Source organism: Zootoca vivipara, chromosome 6, assembly GCF_965207765.1.
Source record: "Zootoca vivipara chromosome 6, rZooViv2.hap1.1, whole genome shotgun sequence".
Lineage (NCBI taxonomy): Eukaryota > Metazoa > Chordata > Lepidosauria > Squamata > Lacertidae > Zootoca > Zootoca vivipara.
Genome location: NC_142589.1, coordinates 59,661,493 through 59,686,859, shown reverse-complemented (window position 1 = coordinate 59,686,859; position 25,367 = coordinate 59,661,493). Strand labels below are relative to the sequence as shown.

At 45.2% G+C, this 25,367-nt stretch overlaps 1 protein-coding gene across 1 annotated transcript in view; it reads right to left on the bottom strand.

Moving 5' to 3' along the window:
* GRHL3 (grainyhead like transcription factor 3) overlaps positions 1-25,367 on the bottom strand; it is a 52,948-nt gene that overhangs the window by 6,954 nt on the left and 20,627 nt on the right. Inside the window, exons 4-15 of the mRNA XM_035120306.3 lie at positions 24,598-24,934; positions 23,072-23,151; positions 22,247-22,400; positions 21,518-21,629; positions 20,875-20,969; positions 18,679-18,837; positions 14,837-14,915; positions 12,190-12,323; positions 10,124-10,161; positions 9,202-9,290; positions 7,789-7,874; positions 6,374-6,438 (exon numbers count right to left, since the gene is read on the bottom strand). Of these exons, the coding sequence (XP_034976197.2) occupies positions 6,374-6,438; positions 7,789-7,874; positions 9,202-9,290; positions 10,124-10,161; positions 12,190-12,323; positions 14,837-14,915; positions 18,679-18,837; positions 20,875-20,969; positions 21,518-21,629; positions 22,247-22,400; positions 23,072-23,151; positions 24,598-24,934 (1,428 nt within the window). The remainder of the gene's footprint in view (positions 1-6,373; positions 6,439-7,788; positions 7,875-9,201; positions 9,291-10,123; positions 10,162-12,189; positions 12,324-14,836; positions 14,916-18,678; positions 18,838-20,874; positions 20,970-21,517; positions 21,630-22,246; positions 22,401-23,071; positions 23,152-24,597; positions 24,935-25,367) is intronic.

Below are 25,367 nucleotides of genomic sequence, written 5' to 3'. Positions count from 1 at the left end.
CCCTCGCCCACCTCATACAGGTGCTTTTTAAAAAGGGGGTACAGTAGCTTCCCTTCTAGCGCCACCATCAATCTGGGCCCAAGCTTGATGCAATGTGGGAACCAGGGCAGCAAACTTCCACTGGTTGGGAGCCAATCTGAAGCAAGGGAAAGGGTGTTGGAGGCCCAAGTTCTAATCCTTCCTCAGCCATGAAACTCTTTGAATGACTTTGGGTCAACTGTGCTTGCCTAACCTACCTCACAGGGTTGCTGGGAGGATAAGGTGGGGTGATTGACACACCCACACACCAGCTCACCATCCAAGCTCATTAGTGGAAGGATACAAAATGCCAAAGTGATCAAAGACAGTGATTATAATCAACTGAAGCTTAACTGGGAAGGAATGATACAATATTAAAAAGTGCCCTTTCTAACATAGTGCTAAGTCTTGGTTTGGTTTAGCCAAGGTTTGTTCAACAAACCACGAGCCATCTCACAGGTGAGCAAACAATCCATGGCTCATTTCTACAAAGCTTGAGTTGCTTTCAAGATGCCTCTGTAGCTTGGTAAAGGGGCAGCCAAACACACCATGGTTAAACAAGGCTGCTGGCTTCAGACAGAATACCAAACCATAGTTAAAACTAGCCATGTGTCATCAGCGAACTATGGCTTCACATCATGGTTTGTTGTTGCCAGGGAATAAACCATGGTTAGTCTGCTGAGCTAGCTTCCAGATGCTGAAACACATCAAACTTTGCCTAAACTAACAATGGCTTAGCATTATCTGTGAGTCAGGCCAATGTGCTTTGCATGTGTGCTGTTTTTGCAACCTGAGTCTCTTGTCATCAGTAACTTCCCAGGTTCTAGCCACTTGGATCAAGGACTTGCCAACTCATTCCCAGCTATTATGCCATAATAGCTCTTCCTTGATTGGGATTATTAGACCGAGGGAGGAGTCATTTAATGAAGACATGATAGTGGGGGCAGCAGATTTTTCAAGGGCAAGTTGGAAGTACTGAACCTTCCTGCCATCACAAAGCTGCAGTTGGTTGTCCAGGGATCTCATGCAAGAGTGCTGGTCTTTTTCCATTTCAGTTTGCTGCTGACCAGGTCAGGGTTTGGTGGTTCCATTTATAAGCTTGTGACTTTGCATTCAGTTAATTGCACAGCAATTTGGATAATGAGCTTGTCTGTAAGTGAAAGACCTTTAACACCAGTCTCTGTTGTGTTTGCTGAGCTTGCTCATTTCTATTCAGAGCACAGAATTGCTAAGAGGAAAACTCAAACCTCTCTTTGGGCTCTACGCTTGGAAATTCACCTACAGTACAGTAATTCCAACAAACATGTGCTTTCACAAACACACGTTTGCCCATTAACTGATGTGGAGGGACCAGCCAAGAAAGGATAATCAGCAGGTGAGGAAAGACTGTTCTGTCTTCAAGAATCCAAAGTAAGGGTACTTGCACGCAGAAACATCTGCATTAAGTATTAGGAGGCAAACATAAAGCTAGGAACTCTGTTATTTCCCCATGAGGTATAGGACTCATCCAAGACAACCCAAACAGGCAAAAATGATGCATGGTACAGTCCTTCTTGGATTGTACCATTTCAGATGGTACAATGTTCCAGGTTCAATCCCTGGCATCTCCACTCAGAAGAGTATCAGACCACAGGGCCAATAAAACCCCTGCTTGAGATTTGGGAGAGTTGATGTCACGCAGAGGGTGGTTTCAGACGGCGGTCACTATTTTCAGGATGAAATGAATTGGATTTTTTTGTATAACCAAACCATTTCCTGAAAATGCACAGGAAAGTGTGGGATTACACTTGCTGGATGAAACATCATCTAACCAGGATGAATGTTCACTAAATGTTCACATTTATTTATTTATTTTATATCCTGTCCTTCCTTCCAAAGGTCCTTCCTTCCAGCAATCTCACAAGCATTATAACAATTAAAACATTTACATCAAGTAACATCCTCTCCTCAAAGAATCATTGGAGCTGTGGTTTGTTAAAGGTATGAGGAACTACAGCTCTGTAAAGAGTAAACTGCAGTTCCCAGGATTTGTGTGTATGTGCTTTAAATGGTATGGTGTGTACATACCATCATCAACACAGCACCATAGCTGCCAAGTCTCCCGTTTTTCGCGGGAAACCCCCGTTTTTAAAGCCGTTTCCCGCTGGCAGCCCCGATTGAAAAAAATCCCGGAAATCCCCCAGATTTCCTACCTGCCAGGGAGGCTCCACTTTGGGTCCTGGTGCCGCCTGAATTCCGGTGCCCAGACATGGGTAGCACGGCACCGGAAGTCGCTTCTACGCATGTCTGGACATGCATAGAAGCGACTTCCGGTGCCGCTCCGCCCATGCCTGGGCACCGGAAATCAGGTAGAGCGGCACCGGAACTTGCTTCTACGCATGTCCGGACATGCATAGAAGTGACTTCCGGTGCCGCACCGCTGCTGATCCCGCATTTTTCAGCGGGAGACTTGGCAGCTATGCACAGCACTGTGAATGGTCTCTGTAATAATTTTATATACATGTAAGTTTTAACACAGTGAGTACTCTGAATTGCTTACATTTCCCCCCTGACTTCACAACTAACTTTCTCTCTCTCTCTCTCTCTCTCTCTCTCTCTCTCTCTCTCTCTCTCTCTCTCTCTCTGTGTGTGTGTGTGTGTGTGTGTGTGTGTGTAACTATGTATACCTTCCAATACTCCATGCATCTGATGAAGTGGACTCCAGTACACAAAGATTTACACATATTGCCCATCAAAGTTTATACAATAATAATAATATAAAAAATTAGACTTTAAAACTGTGTTGCTTTTGCTGCAACCGAGGAATATAGAATCTACTTCTCTGGAAACCAGGGTCTGGTGCCATGAGGAATCATTCAGTGCAGCACCATGCAAAACTAACAGAACACTATTTTCCTTACAAAACCCCAGGAGGCAACAGCAACAGAACTCTCCTGTCCTTATACCATGGGGCTAGAAAGAGCTGCAGTTTTCCAGACACAACAAGATTAGGAGAAAGGGGAAGGAAGGGTCAGCCGCCCCATGACAAACATGCTAAACTTGCTCCTTGCCTTACAACATGGGGCAGGTGGGCCAGAGCAAAAAAAGATTAGCAACAGTCTAGCCCCCTCCCCCTGATCTTTTTCTTTTGTCTTCTCCCAGACTCAAATGGCAAGGTGGAATGCAAAAGATCCTTAAGCCCAGCAGGGAAGCTGCTCTATTGTTCAGCCTGGGGAGGAAGAGCTAGGTAGAGATTGCTAGGTCCCAAACAGAAATCGGTTACCTGAGACTGCATACACAGCGATACCTTTAAGGCACATTCAAAGCATATTCCTCCACCACCCCATCATATAAGTTATCAACACTGTTGGCTTCATTAACTATGAACCCCCCAAAATCTGGGATCCCCTCCAAACCATCTGTAAGGTTGTGCAATCTTTTTGTAGGGCTTTGTAGGGGTAAGCCTGCATTTTGTAGCTCCCCCCCCAACCGAGTAATTAAAACATCAAAACCAGGCAGGGCCAGCTCTAGGCAGACCCCCGGTGGCGCAGGGCACCATGGTGGCGGCCCGCCAGGAGGGCGCCGCGAGCTGCGCCCGCTCGGTCCGCTGGTTCGACAACCGCGCTGTGCCTGTCCGCCCGCCGCGGCGCCGCACAGCAGCGGCTGTGGCAGCCGCGCTGCGCCCACCCGCCCACCGCACTGGGAAACGGGGGGGGGCACCGGAGGGATCCATCGCTCCACGGCGGCAGGGGCGCTTAAGACGGCCCTGAAACCAGGGTTCATAGTTAACATCTGGAAATCCAACATTGTTCAATTAAGCTGACACTTGTTTGTTAAGGCTTGCTGGGAATGGTAACTTTGTGAGGGGTAAACTACAGTGCCCAAAATCCTCTGATGGGGCAAGCTGGGGCGCAAGGCAAGACACTCCTCGCACCTCCCCCAAGGTCACATTGATTAAAGCTAATTGTTCTATCTCTGCTGGTAGCTACGTTGAGGTGGAGCGGGGTATCCAGCGTCCCCAAATTGAGAGGCAAGAGGTGCTCAAATTCTATGTAAACTCATTGTGGAGGCATTGATCCTAGTGATGAGTGTAACAATGTATAGGCCAGCTATGTGGGGCTAGCCAGGTTTTTTGCCTCGGGTGAAGCCTCTAGAGAGGAGCCATTAGGGCTGCCAGCTTCTCTCTCTCTCTCTCTCTCTCTCTCTCTCTCTCTCTCTCTCTGTGTGTGTGTGTGTGTGTGTGTGCGTGCAATTGCGTGTTGGGGGTTGAAACTGGATCTTTGACCCAGGTGAAGATGAGCCTCGTTTTGCTCCTATATTTGGCTCATGGTTTTCTGTTTTAGCCAAAAAGTCACAGTATTAGATCTCACAGAGTTTAATGTCCCTGCAGGCAACGCCCATTGAATGTGAGCTTCAGATGCTCCGGCTTGGTTGATAGCATCTAAAACAACTAAGTGCTGTATCTGTACCAAAATTAGTCACCCTGGTGGGATCACACACAAACACACACTTTCCATCCAAGACTGCATTTTTCCAGTGCTGTCTGCCACTAGGAGTCAGAGGGTTACTCTGACCCTGCTAGCTTTGAGAAACAAACACTGGTGCCCTAGTGATTGAGATAAGCTAAACCTGTTGAGACCTCAGGCAACTACCTTGGGAGATAACAAAAAAGCCAACAAATTAGCCAGGTTATTCCACTTGTGTACATATACACACACTTCTTGGTAATTCCTTTTCCATAGGATAATCTGGCCATACTACTGAGAAGCCAAGAGGATTGCTAGGCCTTGTACGCCCCACAGACATGGGCAGACCTCCTGCATCTGGCTTTTTCCAAGGGCTCCCAAGGATCAGGAACCTATTTCAGCCTGAGGGCTGCATTCCTTTGTTGGCCAACCATGGGCAGAACAAAAAGTGGGTAGGGCAAGAGTCAAAGTGGGTGGGGCAGCCCTGGGCTACATACCAGCTATGCAAAAGCCAGTAGTTTCTACCCACCAGCAGCCATTTCTCCATCCAGGCAAGCAAGAGGCAGTATATCCCAGTTCCATGATACTTCTCAGCCAGGCAAAAGCACTCTAGGAAGGTGTTGGGCAGGGCTTCTGAGGGGTTGGCCTGGGGAAGAGGACTGAAGGCCAGAGAGGGGCCTGGGTGGCAACATGGTGGGGATGCGGAAGAGGACCTTTCTTGGTGGCCACTCCCATACTTCAAAACTCTCTTCCTAGAGAAGCTAGACTGGCTCTCCCCTTATTGTTCTTCCACTGTTATTCCTGCAGGGTATTGGGAAGCAATCACTTTTAAGGAAAGGGCTTTCATTCACATGGTGTTGTGTTGTTTTTACTCGCTTTGTTTACTAGATTTTATAGGTTTGTTTTACATTGTTTTAATTCTATTATAGTTAATTACATTTAAACTATTATCTTTTATATGTTTTTTAGGTTTCTGTGTTTTATCTGTGTTTGTTTTAGTTTTTGTAAGCCACCCTGAGTCCCAGGGTGTTTTTTTTGGGAAAGACAGGATTTTAATAATGATGATGATGATGTATCCCCAACCTTCCTTTAGGCAATCTGATCTGAGCCAAAATTACTTCCCTCCCTACATGAGAATGATGATATTCTTAGTCACTCTCTTCACAAAAGTGACCCAAAGTGACTTTCGTCAAAATCAATTTAAACAAATGCAGAAATCATAGAATTGTAGATTTGGAAGGGACCCCAAGGATCATCCAATCCAACCCATTGCAATGCAGGAATCACAATGGAAGCATCCCTGACAGGTGGATATAACCAATGAAATTCTAAGAACACAACTATACAGATAAAAGACGGGTCTTGCACATCCTCCCCAAACTTTAAAACGGCCAGTGATGATCTATCAGGTTTTGCTCATGGACAAAAGCACCACCTGCCACCACGTTCGAAACAGCCCTGACCTTTATTGGATAATATTTCTCTGGGTACAAAAGCCTGCTGTACTATAGTTACAGCTATAGTCATCATGATGGCTCTTTGATACCCAGAGGATGAATGCTGGTTACCATGGAACAGCAGCAGGAGACAGCATTTACCTGCATGAGTTAGCCACTGTGGGAATCTGGGTCCTGGATTTAGATAGGTCATTAGTCTGATCCAGCACTGCTGGACTTAACGTTCTTCATGGAGGTGCACAGAACTCTTCCTCAGAACCAGTAGCACAACAGCACTGAAGGCTGGTAAGGAGTTCTGTTGGTTTCTAAAGCCTGCATACTCAAGGACTACTCCCATGCTGAAATGGTCTTGCCTGTTTTCTAGTACAGCACCTACTGTCTATATGTTACAGTGCAGAAAGTTACAGAGTGGAGCAAACCACACAGAGTAAACATGGATGGGCCATCACTTACCCGCGCTTGCATTTTTTATAGACTTTATAGATGCTTTCTTCAGGCAGACCGTATTTTTCTGAAATCTGGAAGAGAAAAATAATATTCTGTCAATATTGTTGCGCCCTATCAGAGGCAACCCCCAATGGATAATGTTCTAGCAATAAAGGAAAGCGCTGCAAGCAATGCTAAGATCCCTGGCCTACTGAGCTTGTAATCTTTTGTATTTTTATTTTATTGTACACCATTTCAATAGTTTTGGTAGCAAAGCAGTATATAAATCTGAGGATAAGATTAAAATAAAAATAATTATTTGGGAGCAGCCCAAGCCTTTCTCCTGAAATCTCTTTTCTGATGCTTTCCCAAAGGAATGCTTCTGCCGCCACCTGGGCAGAGAGAAGGCGGTTCTGTGAATTGACATTTCCCCCCAAAATGCTGTTTGTTTTTTCCCAATGTAAAAGTGTGCAAAACCAACACACACACACACAAAAGCACAGCCATAAAAAGCGGCTATCAGATAATTTCAGACGATTGTTTGCTTTATTCCCCACCTCAGCAAAGAAGAGCTGGGGTTATCAGGATTGGTGCTGATAGACATCACAGAAATATGCTTCGCATTGTGTGCTCTGCAAACATTGAGAAGGGTGGGGGGAGAGGTGGGAGAGAGAGAGAGTTTCCAGCCAGCCCAAGGGAAAAGAAGTGAGATGCAGAGGAGAAAAGCTTGACCAGAAAAACTTTCTCCACCTGGGAAACTGATTGGAGAAGGGGCGTTTAACAGAGCAAAATATGAAAGTCATCATCATTAAAACGACATCAACAAAAAGATGCACTTGGCAGGGGGCTGTAGTTGGCTGAGACTTTCTGCATTGTGTAAAAGAGCCGCCCCATACTGGCCAAGGTCAGAACAAGCATATTGTAATCCAATATGCAATATGCATTCAAATATAACACCCCAAAAGTGCTTGCACTACACTACTGGCATCAGTGCTGGCCCACGACCTTTGACTGACCAAAGCAGAAAAGCCTCATTACGCCCTTAAGCAACACAAAATCTTCTGCACAAGCCTCATTGGGCCTGCTGGGGCCTTAAAGTAGCTCTTAGCTCTTCCAATGGAGATTCTGCAGAAGGAGGCCCTGTATGTCATGTAGTGTCTGGGAGTCTGGGAGACTAAGGTTCAAAATCCCCACTCAGCCATGAAACTCACTGGGTGACCTTGGACCAGTCACTGTCTCTCAGCCTAATATTTTTGAGGCGATAAAATGGGGAAGGGGGAGAACCATTTATGCCACCTTGAGCTCTTTGCAGGAAAAGCGGGGTATAAATACAACAACTCCCCCCCCCAAGTATTTCCTATTAATTCATTAGGTAGCCTAGTAAATTTTATGTAGCAGAGATGACCGGGCCGGGGGGGGGGGGGAGATGGGGAAAAACTTACAGCATTCCTCAGGCCTTTGAGGTCTGGCGTCTTCAGCATGAGAGCATCAAAAACCTCCTCCGATTCTCTTCGTACATAGAGCAAGACTGAAATGTATGAAACAGACAGCTGTCACGTGCGGGCTCAGCCTTCAAGATTTGGTCATTTCTAACCACACAGAGGCTACATATATGCTCTTGTTTACTCTGCATCCCGTGCCCTCTTGCCACTGTTTTTGGATGCGATGTACACACAGTGTTAGCCACAATTTATATCTATACTCTCGTTTCTTATGAAATTAGGGCTATGTATGCATTACTGGCTTAAAACGCAGTGAGGTTGTCTCCCCCTCCGATTGGTTTCCCCACACTCACTTGCAGCTCCCCAGCCCAAGCTCCTATTCTGTGAAGCTGTCATCTGTGCATGTGTTGTCATCTGCACAGGTACAAAAGCTGTCTCAAATGTACACACCTCAGTTAATGTGGCTTAGGCTTTCAAATGGGATAGAAACTGGTTTGATGGAAATCGCATCAAGCAGCAGTATTTCTCAAGAAACTACGGGATAGATATAGATTGTGGGTAATGTCATGTGTACCCGGCTGCAAACACCAGTGTTGGGAGCACACTTGGAGCCACAGTACCATATTTTTCCATCTATAAGACAATGTTTTCTTTATACACGGATAGTGCAGATGGGGGACGGGCGATTGGTTGCAGCCACGAGCAGGGTATTGTCAGCGGCGATTAGGTGGGTGATTGGTGGGTGAGGCAATGCCTGCTGGCGATTGGCTGCTGCTGTGGCAATTGGGCGGGCGATTGGCGGCTGCTGGTGGATGATTGGTGGATTCGGCGGGCATTTTTCGGCAATCCCCCCCTAAAGCTCAACAACTGTGGGCAATCCCCGCCAAAAGCTCAACAACTCTCATTTCCTTAATTTGGAGTCCCCCAAAATAGGGGTCGCCAGAAGCGGCTTAGTCATGCTGGCCACATGACCCGGAAGCTGTACGCCGGCTTCCTCAGCCAGTAAAGTTAGATGAGTGCCGCAACCCCAGAGTTGTCTGCGACTGGACCTAACGGTCAGGGGTCCCTTTACCTTTACCTTATACACGGAGGCGTGTTATACACGGAAAAATACGGTAAATGGCAATGTGTGTACAGTCATACTAAAAACAGAGCTCCTGTTCTTGCAGTCTGCTGAAACTTTGGAAGTGCCAGTTAGTTGTCCCATGATAAGATCCTCACGTTGAGGTCTCCTTTCTAGGCCTTGCCTTCAGCGCCATTTTTCATGGGCACTTGCTGTTTATTCCCTCACATTTTGTAAGCCCACAAGGCTCTTTCCTCATCTGTTCCACCTGAGGTTGTTGTTTCTTTGTCTATAGCTTGGGGTGGGGGTGGGGGTATGTGTGTGTGCGTAATCTCTGATAGCAATATTACCTCGTTGAGGGTCTTCCTCTTTGGCTTGCTTTGAAGCTAAAGGGTCAAATTCATCAGGAAATGAAGGGCAGCTCCTCTTTAAAGGCAACCTGAGTGAGGAAAATGAAAGTTCAGAAGATCCCAGGGTGGGCACCAGCATTCAGAAACAAAATGGCTGCTCCTAAGTGATTGAAATGCCAGTACTGATGCATTGTTAAAGAACAAAAACAAAAACACAGTTTTCATTCATTTCCACAGGGCTGGTGCAGAAAATGTCCTAGTGGATTGTGCCCCATGGAGAGGGTCCCTCTGGTCTCCTTCTCTGGCCACCCCAATTCCTCACATTGTCCAACAGGTAAGGACACCAATGATGCTGAGCATTCTTCCTGCATCTCCAACCATTTCCTTCTGGAAGGCTAGGTTGTGGCAGAGTTCATGGTACAAGTCCTGCTCAGAGTAGACCTACTGGAGTTAATTAACATTACTAACTTAGGTTCATCCATTTCAATGGGTCTACTCTGAGTTGAGCTTAGTTGGACACAACCCAGCATATATATCCTTGCCCTCAGTCTCACAGCACTTCAGCATAACTCCTGTTCGTTCGGTTTCAATGGGATTCTCACTCCAGAGAATGTCCTACCAACATTATATTTCACCACTTTTATATATCCTGCATTTATTCCATTAGGGACCTCAAGATCTGGTAGACATCAGATTCGCAGGGCTGAAGGCACCTGATACAGCAAACGTCCTGCAGTTAATTGGGTCTGGGTTTGGTCAGTGCCTGGATCAGATTTATGTAGCCTTGACAAGACTCCCAGAGAAAGATGGGATAAAAATAAAACCAAAATGGGAAGTGGGACTAGGGCCAATGGGTTGTCTAATTATGCAAGAATATCTTGGACAGGTGAGCCAAAGTGGGGGATGAACGCATATATTGTACCTGCTAGAGTCATGTGGAACACCAGCGGTGGGTAATGCCTGTTGGGGGGAAAAGATTAAAAGATTAGATATTTAAAATGCCCCATACTTTTAATAATAATAAATAAATAAATAAATAAATAAATAAATAAATAATAATAGGCAGCCCTGTTTAGGGAAGCTTTTAATCTTTAAGAAATTAGTGTATTCTAATATTTCTGTTGGAAGCCACCCAGAGTGGCTGGGGAAACCCAGCCAGATGGGCGGGGTATAAATAATAATAATAATAATAATAATAATACCGTAATAATAATAATAATAAAATTTTATTTATACCCCGCCCTCCCCAGCCAAGGCCAGGCTCAGAGCGGCTAACACCAAATATAAAACAACTATGGTAGTTATAATACAACTCAACAACAAGACTAAATACATTAAAATTAAGAATTAATAATTAAAAACGCAGCCTCATACAAATGGGAAAAAGAAAGGGGAAATGGGGGAGGGGATTTTTGGGGCAAAAAGTATTGTGGCCTCTCAGAAGGACATCAGCTTCAGACTCTGTGGGTTGTATTCACCCAAGTCCTACTCAGAATAGATCCCCTGAAAGTAATGAATCTAAGTTAGTCCCATCTATTAACTTTAGTGGGTCTACTCTGAGTAGGACTAGCATTGAAAACCAGCCTATGTGATAATTAAGCAGGTCTCCATCTGTCTGTCTGTTTGTCTGTCTGTCTGTCTGTCTGTCTGTATCTCTAGTTCTACACTCTGAATGACTACAGATATAATAAACAGATAAATGGGGTGTACATATTAGATATGCATGCCCAAGGTACTGATTCCTTGGCTTTAAAAAAAAGGGGGGGGGTAACTGTATTTATAATGTTATGGTTACAGTGAGGTTCAAAAACAACATCCAGAAAATAGAACAGCCCCACAGCAAATCATCTTAGAGCACCCTGCTTTTGCAATTTAATCATCAACCTATCTGAGAGTAGACCTTTCAACCCTCTCCCTCCCCTGCTTAAATTGTGCTTCTGTGGCCAGACACTCTCTGCTCCTGCTCTCTAATCTCCTCACATCTTTATATGAATCCATTTTGGCTTTTAAATTCCTCCTCAAAGCCTGCACTTTCCTCGCTAGGTATCCTAGAAGAGACAGTGAGCAGATATCTACACTCCAAACTTAGGTTTAGTTTTAAACTAGTTTATCATTCATGGCTTCCCCCACAGAATCCTGGGAATTGCATTTTCAGGGCATGACAAGTTCTGTCACGGATCTCCATTACACAGTTAAGTTCCCAGGGTTTCCAGGGAGAGGGGAAATACAAATTCTCTCTTCTTCTTTTTAAAGAACAGAACAGAAGTCCACGGGGTGTGGGGTGTGTGTAGAACTGCCCTCAATCAGTCACTTTCTTGATGCTATGCCTTGCACTGCTGTATCTCTTTTTTGCTTCACACAAAATTTGCAGTGCAGCTTTTAAACCAAGGCTGGGAATCTGTGGCCTTCCAGATGTTGTGGGACTCCAACTCCCATCAGCCCCAGCCAACATTGGCCAATGGCCAGGGATGATCGGAGCTGGAATCCAACAACGTTTGAAGGGTCGCAGCTTCCCCGTCCCCAATTAAAACAGCTTGCCTCTTCTCCCAGAATCCCTACTCTTGCAGTTGAAACATTCCTTTGAATAAACCAAAATTTAGTCTCGGTGCCTAAATTAAATGAAGATAATGGCATCATTAATGGTGGCTTCCTTCCCTTCCTGTAGCAGCAGGATGCTTCACTGCCTTAAGAGGTATTTGAAGGCAATATGCAGAGGGAGTTCCTGTCGCATTTTGCTGCCCGAGGTGAGGTTCCCTGCCCACATGCTGTGTGTCGCTGGTCCTGCTTACCAGGGTCACATGGCTGCGACTTCCTGGTTCCAGCATGATTGTGCGGTAACAGCTCAAGATCACGTGAGAGCCCCATGAGATCACGTGGAGGCCTCACATGGCTCTCATAAGATTTCTCCAGAACCCAGAAGTTGCCACAGCCACTTCTCCTTGGTGTCTCATGGAAGGGCTGGCCATGGTAAGGGGGGGGGGGACTTACCGTTCCACATCTCTGGAGGTTTGAAAAGTGGACGTTTGGAATAAACAGGACGGGCTGGGTTTCCAAGTCAGCCTGTGGCTTGAGATACGTGATTTCATTGCCTCGGAAGCCTGAAACCAAACAGCTTTTCAGACCTGGAAGGAAGAAGAGAAACTTAGTTTTCCACCATGTTCGTTGCTGTAGACTTATCAAGGAGGGGAGTGGTGGAGATTCATCCAAGCCAAGGATGCTTTAGCTGAGATTCTTGCATTCATGACTTGATGACCCTCAGGGTCCCTTACAACTCTACAGTTCTATGATTCTAAGTACCGTAATGCATGCCCCAGTTTGCAAGATTAGGACAAGACCAGCCTTCCCCAATCTGTTGCCTTCCAGATATTTTGGACCACACACTCATCAGCCCTGGCCAAAATGTCTGGAAGGCACATGGTTGAGGAAGGCTGGACAAGACAGAGGGGACCTATGAGCATCCTCCCAATGTCTTCCCCTTTGGTTAAAAGCGGCTAAGCAGCGAAGGAAATACTCAAACTGCAGCATCCTCATCCTTCAAAATCTGCACTCATCTGAATTTTGCAATGCAGTTCTCTATAGTCAACTAATGTGCACAGAAATGCATATAACTGGGGTGAAGTTTGTATAAAAATGTGTAATATTAGTGAATACAACGTACAAGAAAGAATTATGGTAGGGAATAGTGCTTTGCAAAAAATCCACATATTCAGAGAAATTTGCCAGTGAATTTTCATGAGGAGGCTTGAAAAAAATGATGTGGAAAGGTAGAGAACTGGAGTTAAGGTTAGAAAAATGAGAAGCTGAAAGAAACCCAAAACGACTCATTGACCAGCCCTTACTCTCTGCCCAAAAAACATCCCACAAGGTGGCTGAGTTTTTTTTTGTTTTTGTTTTTTAAAAAAACCAATGAGGTTGGAGGGGGGAGGGAATTCAAATGGAAAAGACAAAATCCCATCAATAGAAACAGATGAAAAACAAAGCCGAAACAAAGACCCAAAGTAGAAGTCTCAGGCTTCATGCAACACTAACACAATCTGATCAATCAGCACGCACACACACTGAGCTTTCTGAAATATTTTTTTTAAAAAAAGCCTTTGGGGCACTATTTAACTGAAATATGGCCTGGACACTTTCTGGAAAGCAAGTTTCTGTAATTTTCACGATCTAATTTTCAGACAAGAATGATTAGCTGTGTCTGAAGAACAAAAAAAAAAGAGTCCAGAATACAGCATAATAGTTTCTGTCTCACCTTATTATTAATAATAATAACCTCCAGAGCGCCTACAGTAATTAGGTGCCACACACAAATCAAAATGAAGACACCTGCCCTGCCTTCAAGCTTACAATCTTAGATACTAGACTTACAAGAGAAAGGGAGTGGAGGGGGAGAGTGGAAGCCAGAGGATAGGAATCAGCTTGACAGTGCCAAAATGAAGAGATATCTGAAAGAACCACCCCTTCCCGTATGAACCTGTCATTGAACTGAGATCTTCTTCTCATTGGCCCCCCCACTTTTGGAAGCTATCTTTGGCTTCATACACACCGCACATTTGAATAACATTCAAAATACACCCCCCCCAAAAAAATCATGGGAATTGTAGTTTGTGAAGGGTGCTAGAAGTGTAGCTCTGTGAGCAGTAAACTACAGCTCCCAAGATTCTCTGGAGGGGGAGCCAAGTACTTAAAATGCACATTAAATGTATGGATGCAGCCTCTGACTGTGTCAGACCAATGGCTCATCAGTACTGAAGTAGTTGAGCCAGTCCTAGGCTGCATACTATTGACACCTACTGCCAGTGGCTATCCAGGTTTCAAGGGAGGGGTCTTCCCCAAATCTACTTTGGGATGGCAGGGATCAAATCTGTGTCCTTTTACATGCAATGCAGATGCTCTCCGACTGAGCCACAGCTTCTCTCCAGTGGTGCCCAAATTGCAAAACTCTCAACTTGAGGCATGTTCAGCAGGCACGTTCGTTGCTAATTTTTAGGCGCCAGGCAAAGTCCGCCGGGAGCTTTGAGTAGTATTTTAAGGATCTCAATCACTGGTTTTAGCTGCTATTTTTATCTTGCCACACTCGTTTGCTCTTCTTCCACCTTTCTGTAGTTTTTATTGCTGTTTTTATTTGACATGCTGTTAATTCTGTTTTGAACGTGGAACTGTTTTGTAAGCTTCCCAGGGGGCAGGTGTCAGGGCATATAGATCCCATGAGTAAACAAATAAATAAAAACGAAAGAGGTGCGTTTGTAAAAACAACCCTTGAAATCCAGTTAGGGCCAGGCTGAGCTGACCCCACCAGCTCCTCTTTGCTGGGATGAAGACAGAGCAATTTCCCTGCAGCCCTTGATCCTTCTCTGATCAAGGACTAAGGCTAGATTGCCCTTGCCTTCTTCCTCTTTGCAACCCCCCAAGGCAAGGGACTGTTGCGGCAGAGGCCTCTCTGGCAAGCAGAGGGAAGCAGGTTATCTGCAGCTGAGGGTCCTTATCATCAGGCATCTCACTCCCCAGGCCAACCTGCGCATCATGCATTCGAAGCGCACTCTGCCGGCAGCACATGACCTCACACACCCTTCCCTGAAGGCAGCGTTTATATATACAGGGCCCACACCAGCTTCCTCACCCCCTTCCACTCACTGACCATTGTTATTGGCGTCCAGGCATTTTCCCTTCCTCCTGAACTGCTTGCGTTCATCGTCCCGCATTTTCCTTTCTGCTCCCTGCAAGGGAAGTTGAAAGAGATGAGAAGCCGAAAACTTACCAGTACAGGCAACTCCCAATTTACCGCGGGGCTTACGTTCCAAGGCGCCACACATTTAAGTGAAATCTATTTGAAACACCTCGAGAAAGTCTGCAAACTCCCCTTTGGGTGACACTTTTGTGATGTTTTCAGGTCACTTCTGGGTTTGGCGCAACACACACACACACACACACACACACGCATGGTTGCGCACGTATTGGATGTGTCTAAAACGATGGCTGCCTGTATGTTGCTACGAAGCACATGCCTCCTGAGCATTCACGGTATTATTAATAAACGGCCCACTGTCACTTGGGAGGAGATTATGCCATCTCAGGAGCAGGGCCATAGCGAGGGGGTGGTGAGGTGGGCCCCCGCCAGGGGCGCAGGCAAGGTGGGGGGGGGGGCAAAACTGGCTGGAGGAGAGGCGGAAAAGAAGAGCTAATTTGTCTGTGGCTAGGGGGCACAATCTGGACGGTTCTGCCATGGGCGCAAGATCACCTAGCTATGGCTCTGCTCAGGAGCCTGTGCACCAGGTGAGATCCTTGTTTGCAAAGGCAACGCTGCCTAGTTTCAGGGGGAGAGGCAAGTGTTGCTTCCAGTGAAAATGGCAGCTGAGGCGGCTCCGTTAGGGGAACCAAAGCATTGCCCCACCAAATGCAGTCTGCCGGCACCTGCCCACCTTCTTGCAACTAATCTAAGTGGTAGTACTGCTTCTTCCTCCTTAGTCTCAGGAAAAGCACAGGGACAAAACCAGAACTAGCTGGCTCTGGCTCTACCTGCTCCCTATCTTCTGCCCTACTGTGGGTAAATAGGGACACTCATAAAGGAAGACCTTTGTCTCAGAGATTTACCCAGGATCAGGGTGGATAAAAATCAATGTGTTTTTTTTTAATAAAAAAAATTCCAGATTTTTAAAAATTTAAATCAGATCTTTTTTATTTAAATCAGATTTTTAAAATAAAATGCTTTTGGAGGAAAAATCTTTCTGAATAAAGTTTTCTATTTAAGTTACATTATAGTCCAAAGGCTATTCATCAGGAAAGAAGGATTTGTTTTAAGTTTTTCATGTGTGCTAAAACTCCGTCTAAAGTTGTTTTTTTTAATGGTTTAACCACACCAGTTAACAAACATGGAAACATATGCTATAATGTTATTGTTTTAGCTAAATAAATTGTTTAAATTGTTATTAAGGAAATTATTATTTTTCTCCTTCCATTAAAGTACGGCAGAAAAGTTGTCCAAATATAAACAATTAACTTATTAAACCTCACAATAAGTTCATAATTATCTTTCTATGCATTTCTAATCCAGGCATCCCCAAACTTCGGCCCTCCAGATGTTTTCGACTACAATTCCCATCTTCCCCGACCACTGGTCCTGTTAGCTAGGGAACATGGGAGTTGTAGGCCAAAACATCTGGAGGGCCGAAGTTTGGGGATGCCTGGTATAACCAAATCAGTGATTTTTGATATAACTGTAAAAACTACGCTGAAAATTTATTATTCCAAAAAATGAAACCTTCTTCTGGTTGTGAATATGAAGATTATACCAGCAAGAATGAGTCTTTCTATTAAAAATAGTGATTTAAATAGTGATTTAAATCAATTTGATTTAAATCAATTTGATTTAAATCAAATCCACCCTGCCTAGGATAGCCAGATGCAAAAAGAGGACAGCTTAAAGCAACTATTTAAAAATCCAGGTGATTTCAGCAGATGTAGGTATTAAAGGTGCAGGAGCCCTGCCCTCTTTTGTATCTGTCCTCCCTAGATTATACCTGCCTGCCCCTAGTGATTTATGGCTAGGGAGAGAAGCTGGGTTTCTCCACCTTCCCCACCCCTGCTCCAAACATTGTGTTCCAAATTGTAGCCCATTGACTGTGTGCCGCAGAACCCAACAGGATGCTTTCAGAGAACCAAAGAAGCCCCTTCTCTGGGCATCTCAGTTCTTGGTTCCATTTCTCAGTTACCCTGAGCTGTGAGGGGGGGGGGAGCAATGCTGGAATATGTGCATGGCAGCCTGCATAAGCAAGAGCAGAGGCAGAGCACTCTTTCCATTTAAAATATAAGCTTGCCATTTAAATGCAAGCATTTATCTTAGGGGCAAACTAGATGCGGCGTTAATTTTGTGACGGCAATTAACAGGCATTTTGGAGTTTGGAGAGAGACACCACGAACCATCATCTCCAAAGATAAAGAAGATCGTAATCCATGAAGCCGTTTCAAACAGGGGAAGGTAAAATTATAGGAGATGCTGTAATTCCACAAGCAGATATGTGTGCCCAGGGAGTCTTCCGGGTCGCAGTTCTCAAGCAGCAGTCCCTTCATCCCACGTGGCAAGCCATTTTTTAAATGAAAGGACTTTTGGAAGAGGTCGGGGTTGTGTATGTCAAATTGCTGTTCAAAAAAATAAAAGTGGGTGGGTGGGGCAAAAAATCCTGTTGGGCAATGCCCAAGCCCATGAGAAACCCAAAGGAGTTGTTTGGGTCCCAGCCTATAGCTGGGGCCAAAAATGCAAAATGCACACCTGCACATATTTCTCACCTCAAATTCTGGAAAGTTTGACTAATGAGGAAACAATCTAGCTGAACTGGCCTGAGGGCCAGTCTAGATGTGATGTTAATGGTATGAACATGTGTGGCACATATGCGTGTGCATGCAATTAACATGCACATTTTTAAAAATGTTCGCAGAATGGAGGCTTCCCTTGTGATGTAGCAGCTTCAGAAGAGTTATTATTGGCAGAATCAGAGCAGCACGGTAAGTGTCGAGAGTCTCCCCACCTTCTGCAGTCCTGCTGCTTGGCCTCCCTGCAGGCGATATTAACTTCTTTTTTAAGCCTTTGTGCCAAGTGCAACCACACAAGTAACATCTCATCTAGTTTGGCCCTCAGTGAAAGGATCCAGAACGTGGAATGTCACCTCTGGGCTAATACTGAATCAGATTAAGCTCCTAGAACATTTTTATTATATGTTGCCTCCTAGCATTTAAAAACTGGAGGCTCACCAGTGAATTCCAGTCTTGACTGATTTACAGGTGAACTCTTGCACAGTTTAGGTTATTTGCGTTTAAAAGCTTTCATCAGAGCCAAGTTCTTCAGCTAGCAGTTCAGCTCTCGCAAAGCTGCTCTTAAAAGGTCATGTCTTTGTTTAAGAAGCTTATTTATTTCTTACATTCAGTGCTTTTTTTCAAAAAAAAAATGTTTAGGGGTATCTCATTTTCCTACTCGTATTGAAATACTGCCCCTAAATGAGGTCAAACTTAGATTCACAAAATGTTTAGGGTATATGTACCCCTGCGTACCCCCAGAAAAAAGCACTGCTTACATTTATATCCTGCCTTAACTACAGGGAGTTCAAGATGGCATACAAGGCTATCGCCTTCCTGTTTGAGCCTCACAAAAGCTCTGTGAGAGAAAGTGACTGGCCCAAGGCCATCCAGTGTGAGGGGATTTGAACCTGGGTCTCCCAAGCCCTAGTTCAGGCATCCCCAAACTCGGCCCTCCAGATGTTTTTGGGACTACAACTCCCATCATCCCTAGCTAACAGGACCAGTGGTCAGGGGTGATGGGAATTGTAGTCCCAAAACACCCTGAGGGCTGAGTTTGGGGATGCCTGCCCTAGTTTAATACTCTTACCACCACACCACATTGACTCTCTGGCCCCTTATTCTCATCCCTCAGACACATGTCTTCTGGAAGTCCTTCACATCAAAACTTCTTTCCCAAAGGCTTCACTCTACCTTATCACAGAATATTTTGATCTGGCAGACAGCTCGATGAATAAGCCGGTTCGTCCCAGTACTGTAGTCATAAGTGTCTATCTGGAGGTTCAAAGGGACTCCCTTCACACCTTTCTGGGAGGAGAAATCTGTGCTCAAGCAGTTCACGCCGATAAACACCTGCAAGAAGAATGGACAGAGTCAGGATGCAGTGGAAGTCAAAGCCCTGCTCTGAAAGATACAGCGAATTCCAAGAAGCTTGTAGCTCAGTGGTCGGACATCTGCTTTGCATGCAGAAGGCACCTGGTTCAACCTCTGCCCATCTCCAAGTAGGGGAGGGAGGCTGCAACCCTGGGGTGCTGCTGCTGACAACCTTCTGGTCCAAAGTTAAGCACAGCTAAACCTTGCAAATAGAAAATAATGAGCCTGGCTCCATTATTTAGAGGCTGGTAGATTCAGAGACAGGTGGAAGATGCAGGAAAAGGCCTTCGACAGCAACTCCCAGGTATTTTATGTCTCTGAAGCCTCAGCCTTCAACAGCCCCCTGGGCGGAAAGGGGAACAAGGTTTCTGGTAAGTTACATCTAACCTAAGTGCCCCAGAGGACTATCACATGCTTGGAATATTTCCATGGAGGGAGAGTGAAGAGAAAGAAGTTGCTCTGAAGATGGCTTATAACCTCTCAGTTTTTAGGTTTTTTTGTTTTGTTTTGTTTTGTTTTAAGACCATAGCTACCTTTAGGCTAAAAAGAAATGTGACCCAATGAAATTTCAGCGCAAAAAATCCTACCAACTGATCAGGTTTCAGAGTTACTAAACAGCAGGATTACTATGCATGTCTACTCAGAAGCCCTATTAAATTCAGGATATCCTGTGGCTGCAATTCTGTGCCCACTTACTTGGGAGTAAGCCACATTCAACTCAGTGGAACTTACTCTGGAGTAGAGTACACACTGCAAATTCATCTAGCGTTTTTTATTTACACCTCTTGCACAATCTGTCCTGTGCAACATAACTCTGTTGCAAGCCAGCACTACCTGTAACCTACCAAGCTAAACAGAGCCCACCTCCTGATTTTGCTGTTTTCCTGGGATTGCAAACCCAATATTGCTTTGCACCAACAGACCATGGTTCATGTCTGTTGGGGGTATGTTGAGGCCTTATTTCCTATTGCAACATAAAGCTACCTTGATTGTCTGGTCTGGGTGTATGGGAGAGTACAACTTGCAGAGCCTTATTAATCTGCAGGCTAATAAATGGCAGTTGATTGTCTTAGGGTTGTGGCAGGAAACTTTCCCCCTATAGCCCAGCTAACAGTTTGGAGTCAGCTGCTGGTGTAGTGCTTAAAAGAGCTACGAACACAGCAGGACATGTGACTAATTTAACTCTCAGTTCAGGCAGGAACTCTTATGAAAGCTTTAGACAAGCCAAACCCCCTCCAGACATCCTTTTTATTGTGGCTTCATAATGGTTTGTGCTCATGTTGATATTGCGGTGGTTATACCCAATCCGGCTTTCAATATTATTTGCACGTGCCAAAGATTTGGGGCGGACATACTGCTTTGTTTCTGATCAGTGCACGTCCTGTAGCTTCTCGCTGAAATCCTGCAACTTTTCATACCCACGAACGTTCTGGTTCATTTTTGTCCCACTTTTGTAGTGTTACAGCCTCTTGGGGAAGCAACACATAACAAATTGAAGCAGGATAAATCCACTACTGATGCAATATTGTTGTGTCAAGGCAGAACACGCTGCAGAAGATACCAGCAATAAAACACTAGTCTGGAGGGGCCCCCAGTTTCACCTTTCAAGACAAATAGGGTGTCATCGTCCCCCCGCAAAAGAGAGCTGAAGGTAGCACAACAGAGGCACCCCTGCTTATTGTGTGCAGACCTGTCTCAACGCAGTGTCTGTTCACAGGTTTCCGCAACACTTCAAACCCTGCAATGCCTGTTTGACTGGAGTTGATAGCAGAACAAACCATAAAACACACAAGGGTGCACACTGAAATCTCCATGTGTGCAGAGGAGTTAGCAAACGTAGCTGAAAGGGTGCTGATGAAAAGTGACCGTGAGTTCGAAGCACGGTTTAATGTTGGAATGCCAAAGCAGGAATGGGGAACATGTGGCCCTCCAGATGTGGCTGAACTACAGGTATAAAATGGAGGTAGGTTTGCGGTACAGGGGGGAACCACATGTTTTGCATGGGCCTGATCATACCTTTGCTTCTTCAGCAATGTTCCAGACGAAGGACAAGGCGTTGTAAGCCACCTCCTCAATATGCTGCACAGTATTGAAATTCTCTTTACAGTCAGCTGGAAGGCATGAAACATGCAGTTACTCTTCAATTGCCCAATTATAACTTTTGAATTAAGTAACAAGCATACTCTTAAAGAGGTGCGATATGCCCCACCCTTCAAGGCTCCCGGAAACCACTCCTAAACTCCTTCTGGGTTCTAAGGTGAAGATCCAGATCTATAGGCGAGGGCCGGGGCCAGGAAGATAATTGCTGGTTTTTCCTTCTGGTGGCAGACCCCTGCATCTCATGCAACATTCCAGAGCTTTCAAGGGATGCAGAAGTCTGCTATGAAAACTGGGTAGCTGAAAGCTATTCTTCATGATTTTCTATGCACGCACACAAGGCCATCTCTCTATCCTAGGAATCTTTATGATGAAAACCCTGTAAACACTGGGTGGGGTATAAATAAATTATTATTATTATTATTATTATTATTAATCATAGCAGTGACCAGTTCAATTTAATACCCTAAGTGCTAATAATGGAAATAAGGGGGGGGGGTTCCACTGTATCTGTTTCCTTTCCCTCCTAGACAAGAAGTCCGAAAGCATCTCTATTCCATACCGACATCGATGACTCTCTGTTTAGCTGTAGGTTGACGTGAATGCCAGTGCTTCCAGAACTTGAGCTGCTCCATTGGAATTTTTTCATTGTCAAAAACCACCATCACGACACTCTGGGAGAAAGGGGGGAAGCCAATTGGATCACAGTTCAATATATAATATTATATCTATTATTAACTTATGTATACATTTGCAAAATCAAATCCAGCTTGGGGAAACACTTTAGTACAGGAGTTCCAGCCCATGGGCGGGTATGCATCCCCTTCCACCCAGTGGGGAGCAGCTGAAAGGGGAAAGGGCTTTGCTGTTGCGTAACGTGTGCAACTGCCACTCCTTTCCTTTTCAGGACCTACAGCAGGAAAACCAAAGAAAAATGTCCAAGCAAAGAGAAAGCTCAGTGTTCCCTGAAAATATGGGAAAGGCACCCATGCATTTTGCAACTGCATGACTGCAATTTTCAGGATGCAACTGCGTTTTGATGTTTGAGGTTTTGAATAACTGTCAAGAAAGGCTTGCAATTTGTCTACGCATCGATATTATTCACATTCTTGTGTTGGGTTTAGTGAGTTCCACTTGGGTAATGCAGCCCCCTGCACTTCCCTGACCCCTGCTTTAAAGCATATTTCTGAAACCTCCATAGCAATTGGCTGTAATATCTCTCGCTTCAGAAAATTGTTTCAGCTGTTCAACATAATATATTGCTGGGAACTTTCCTTGGCACAACACTTACCTTCACTTTATTAGAGGACAGGTGTAAACATTTTGCTTCTGCAGCTGTCCGCAGCGTGACTGGGTAGAACTGTCCTTTGTTGAGGTAGGCCATGGGTGAGTCACCCGATTTGATGTGAATAGCTTTAGGGGATCCCAACATATATTCAAAGTCACTTAAAAAAGAGGGGGGAGGAAGAAGGCAGAGATTAAATAAACCACTTATACTATTTTACTCTGCAAGACACACCAAAACACAGACAAAGAAGCCAAGAGGCAGCTGGGGACTATTGGAACTGGTAAGGGCAAAAGGCAGAGAGGCCAACAGGAAGTGGAGCCAGAGCCAATGGAAGGGTGAGCCAACTCACTGCAAGGGCAACAGTGAGAATGAGGAGGAGGAAGACACAGGGGGTGGACTAGATAACCCTCAGGAGTCCCTTCCAACTCTACAACTCTATGATTCTATGACTCCCTGGAATGGGTGTAAGTAAAAAGGTAGGCAGGTGGGAGAGTGCCTTATTCACCTGAATGGTGAATTGACAGAAGTATCTGAAGGCCAAACTAGGTGTCTGGCAGGATAGTCATTTGTATTTATTCATGTGTTTGTCCTGTTATATATAAAGCAGATGACTGGAGGGAGTCCGTTTTTAAAATAAAATAAAATAAAAATGGAACACACGGATTAAGCAAGCAAAGTCATTCTCCCTTCTCACCAACGACAGTGCCCAACAGGTGTGTGTATGAGACAGAACAACCCTCTCATTAAACTTCCACCTTGATTTACTAGGAACATTTCTTCAGCGAAACACATTTCGATCATATTATTTGAGAAAGCCTTTGCTGTTACCTCTTGGCATCATTGGCAGAATAACTCTCTGAGCACGGTGCATCTGTCTGGGACTTCAGGATATCATTGAAGATCAACGACTGCAAGGAGAGACAGAATCAGGACAGCTGTATATGAATTCTTTTGTATTCCAGTTCACCCAAGGAAATAAAAACACCCCCAAAGCCCATCCATTTGGAACCAAGGCAAAACATTCGTTCTGAATTTTTTGAAAATTGGCGTATGCCTCGCCAACATTTTAAGAATCCAGCTCTTCAGTGGTATTTTTTTCAACTAGCCTTGCAAGGAAATTCTAGGGGTTTGATGGAAGTGGAGAAGGATCATTATATAAAGCAGAGCCTTCCCCAGCCTGGTGCCTTCCAGGTATTTTGGACTACAGCTCCCATCAGTCCCAGCCAGCAGAGCCAATAGTCAGGGGTTAGAGGTACTGTACCTACAATGACCCATGGCCTTCTCGGATCCCTCATTTCCCACCTCGGGGAAGGCTGATGCTTTGCCAAATGAACGCATTATGAACCACATCCCAAACACTTCCTGATCAGGAAAGGCATTAACAGGAAGCTACAATGCACTTCCTCTTCCTACTTTCGATGTGAAGCAAAACATAGCCATAGGAGCTGACATGTGTGAAAGGGAGCATAGCAAGTGGCTTCACACACACACACACACACACACACACACACACACACACACACACACACCTCCCCAGAAGCCCAGCACCCTTGAAAGATACTCTGTCTACTCTACAACTTTGAATGGCAGACCCCTTTTCACCCACCCTTAGCCAACTTTTCAACAATTTTGTCAATATATTTGCGGTACATATAAAGCACTCTTTTACCACTTTAGGAATTATGGCTTCCATGAAGAATCTGGAAACTGAAGCTTAGGGATGCTGGGAATTATAGTTATGCAAGGAGTCTCCTCACAACTCTCAGCACCCTTTGACAAACTATAGCTCCCAGGATTCTTTGAGGCGGGGAGCCATGACTATTGAAGTCGTAAAATATTGCATTAAATGTATGGTGTAGTTGTGACTGTAGTGTTCATTAGTGGCAGCTGGAGACAATGGGAGAGACAGTGCTTGTTGGAGATGGACATGGCTTAAGACAGTCTTCCTCTTCTCCTTTCATCCACCATTTGCTTTGCATATGTCCAGTGAATTGGCCAGCCCTGGTGTAGCAGCAGGGAGGGAGGTGGAAATTTGGCAATAAGCTACAGAAGACTGACAACATGGCTAGCCTGTGTACAGGCAGAGAAGATTGTTTCAGGTCCAGGAAGCAGAAGGGCTGATGGAGGGAATGTTAAGAAGCCCTTCCAACAAAACAAGCCACTTCATCCTGTTGAATCTCAATGACGGCTAACTTGGCACATAAGGGACACTCCCTCTGCTCGCTTAATTAGTGCAATTTGTGCTGCTCCCATTTATACCATACATGTCACATCCTGCCCAGAGATGGGCAGAACCACAGAGTTTTGTTCTAGAAACGTTTAGGCAGGCCCAGACGTCTGGGCACAGTGCTGACCTCCTGAGGGTCTTCTTTGAATGTGCTGTCCGGTTGCCACCTCTGCTGCGGCGGAGCCACGTGGATCGCGTCAAAGAGGGAACTGAGTGAGCTGTTGTCATACACATCCCCCGAGGTTAGCATATAGTTCTCGGGACTAGCTTCCAGCTTGCTGGGGCCTGGGGGCAGGGCAGGGGGCTTGTGAGGAGAGGGCATGCCCTCCATCCCTAAGCCATTCTTCTTGGGCACGTCGAGATACTCTTGGTTCATGGAAACATTTTCGGCCAGGAGCTTCATGATGTGAGTGGAGTTTTCAAAGGAGGAAATCTCGGGTTCGTACTCCATCCCGTGGCAGTGCCTAGAGGCAAAGGAGGAGACAGACAAAAGAATACTTAGCAATGCAAGACCATTTGGTCACACATCTGCACCTGAGGCACAAGCAACTATTTGGGGAAGGGAATTTCATCATTCCCAAGCAAGGAAAAGAGTTAAATCTAACCGCTCCCCACCCAGCCCTTGTGGGACTGGGCAGAGCCCACGCTTCACGATGACCCCGCTGCAACGGTTCAGAAATAGGCATGTAAAAACACATAGCTAAGGGGTACACAGAGTCCAGGAATTGAGGGACTAAACTGAAAGATGCCAACCAACTGTTAACTTATTTCGGCGAGGGTTATCTGAAAAGCACGGAAGCCAAGGAGGATGAAAGGAAGTACATTGCTCGATTTGGAAGCAGTTGAAACAAAAGCAGGCTTATCACCTTCACGTTCAGTGCAGAAAAAGGCCACAGC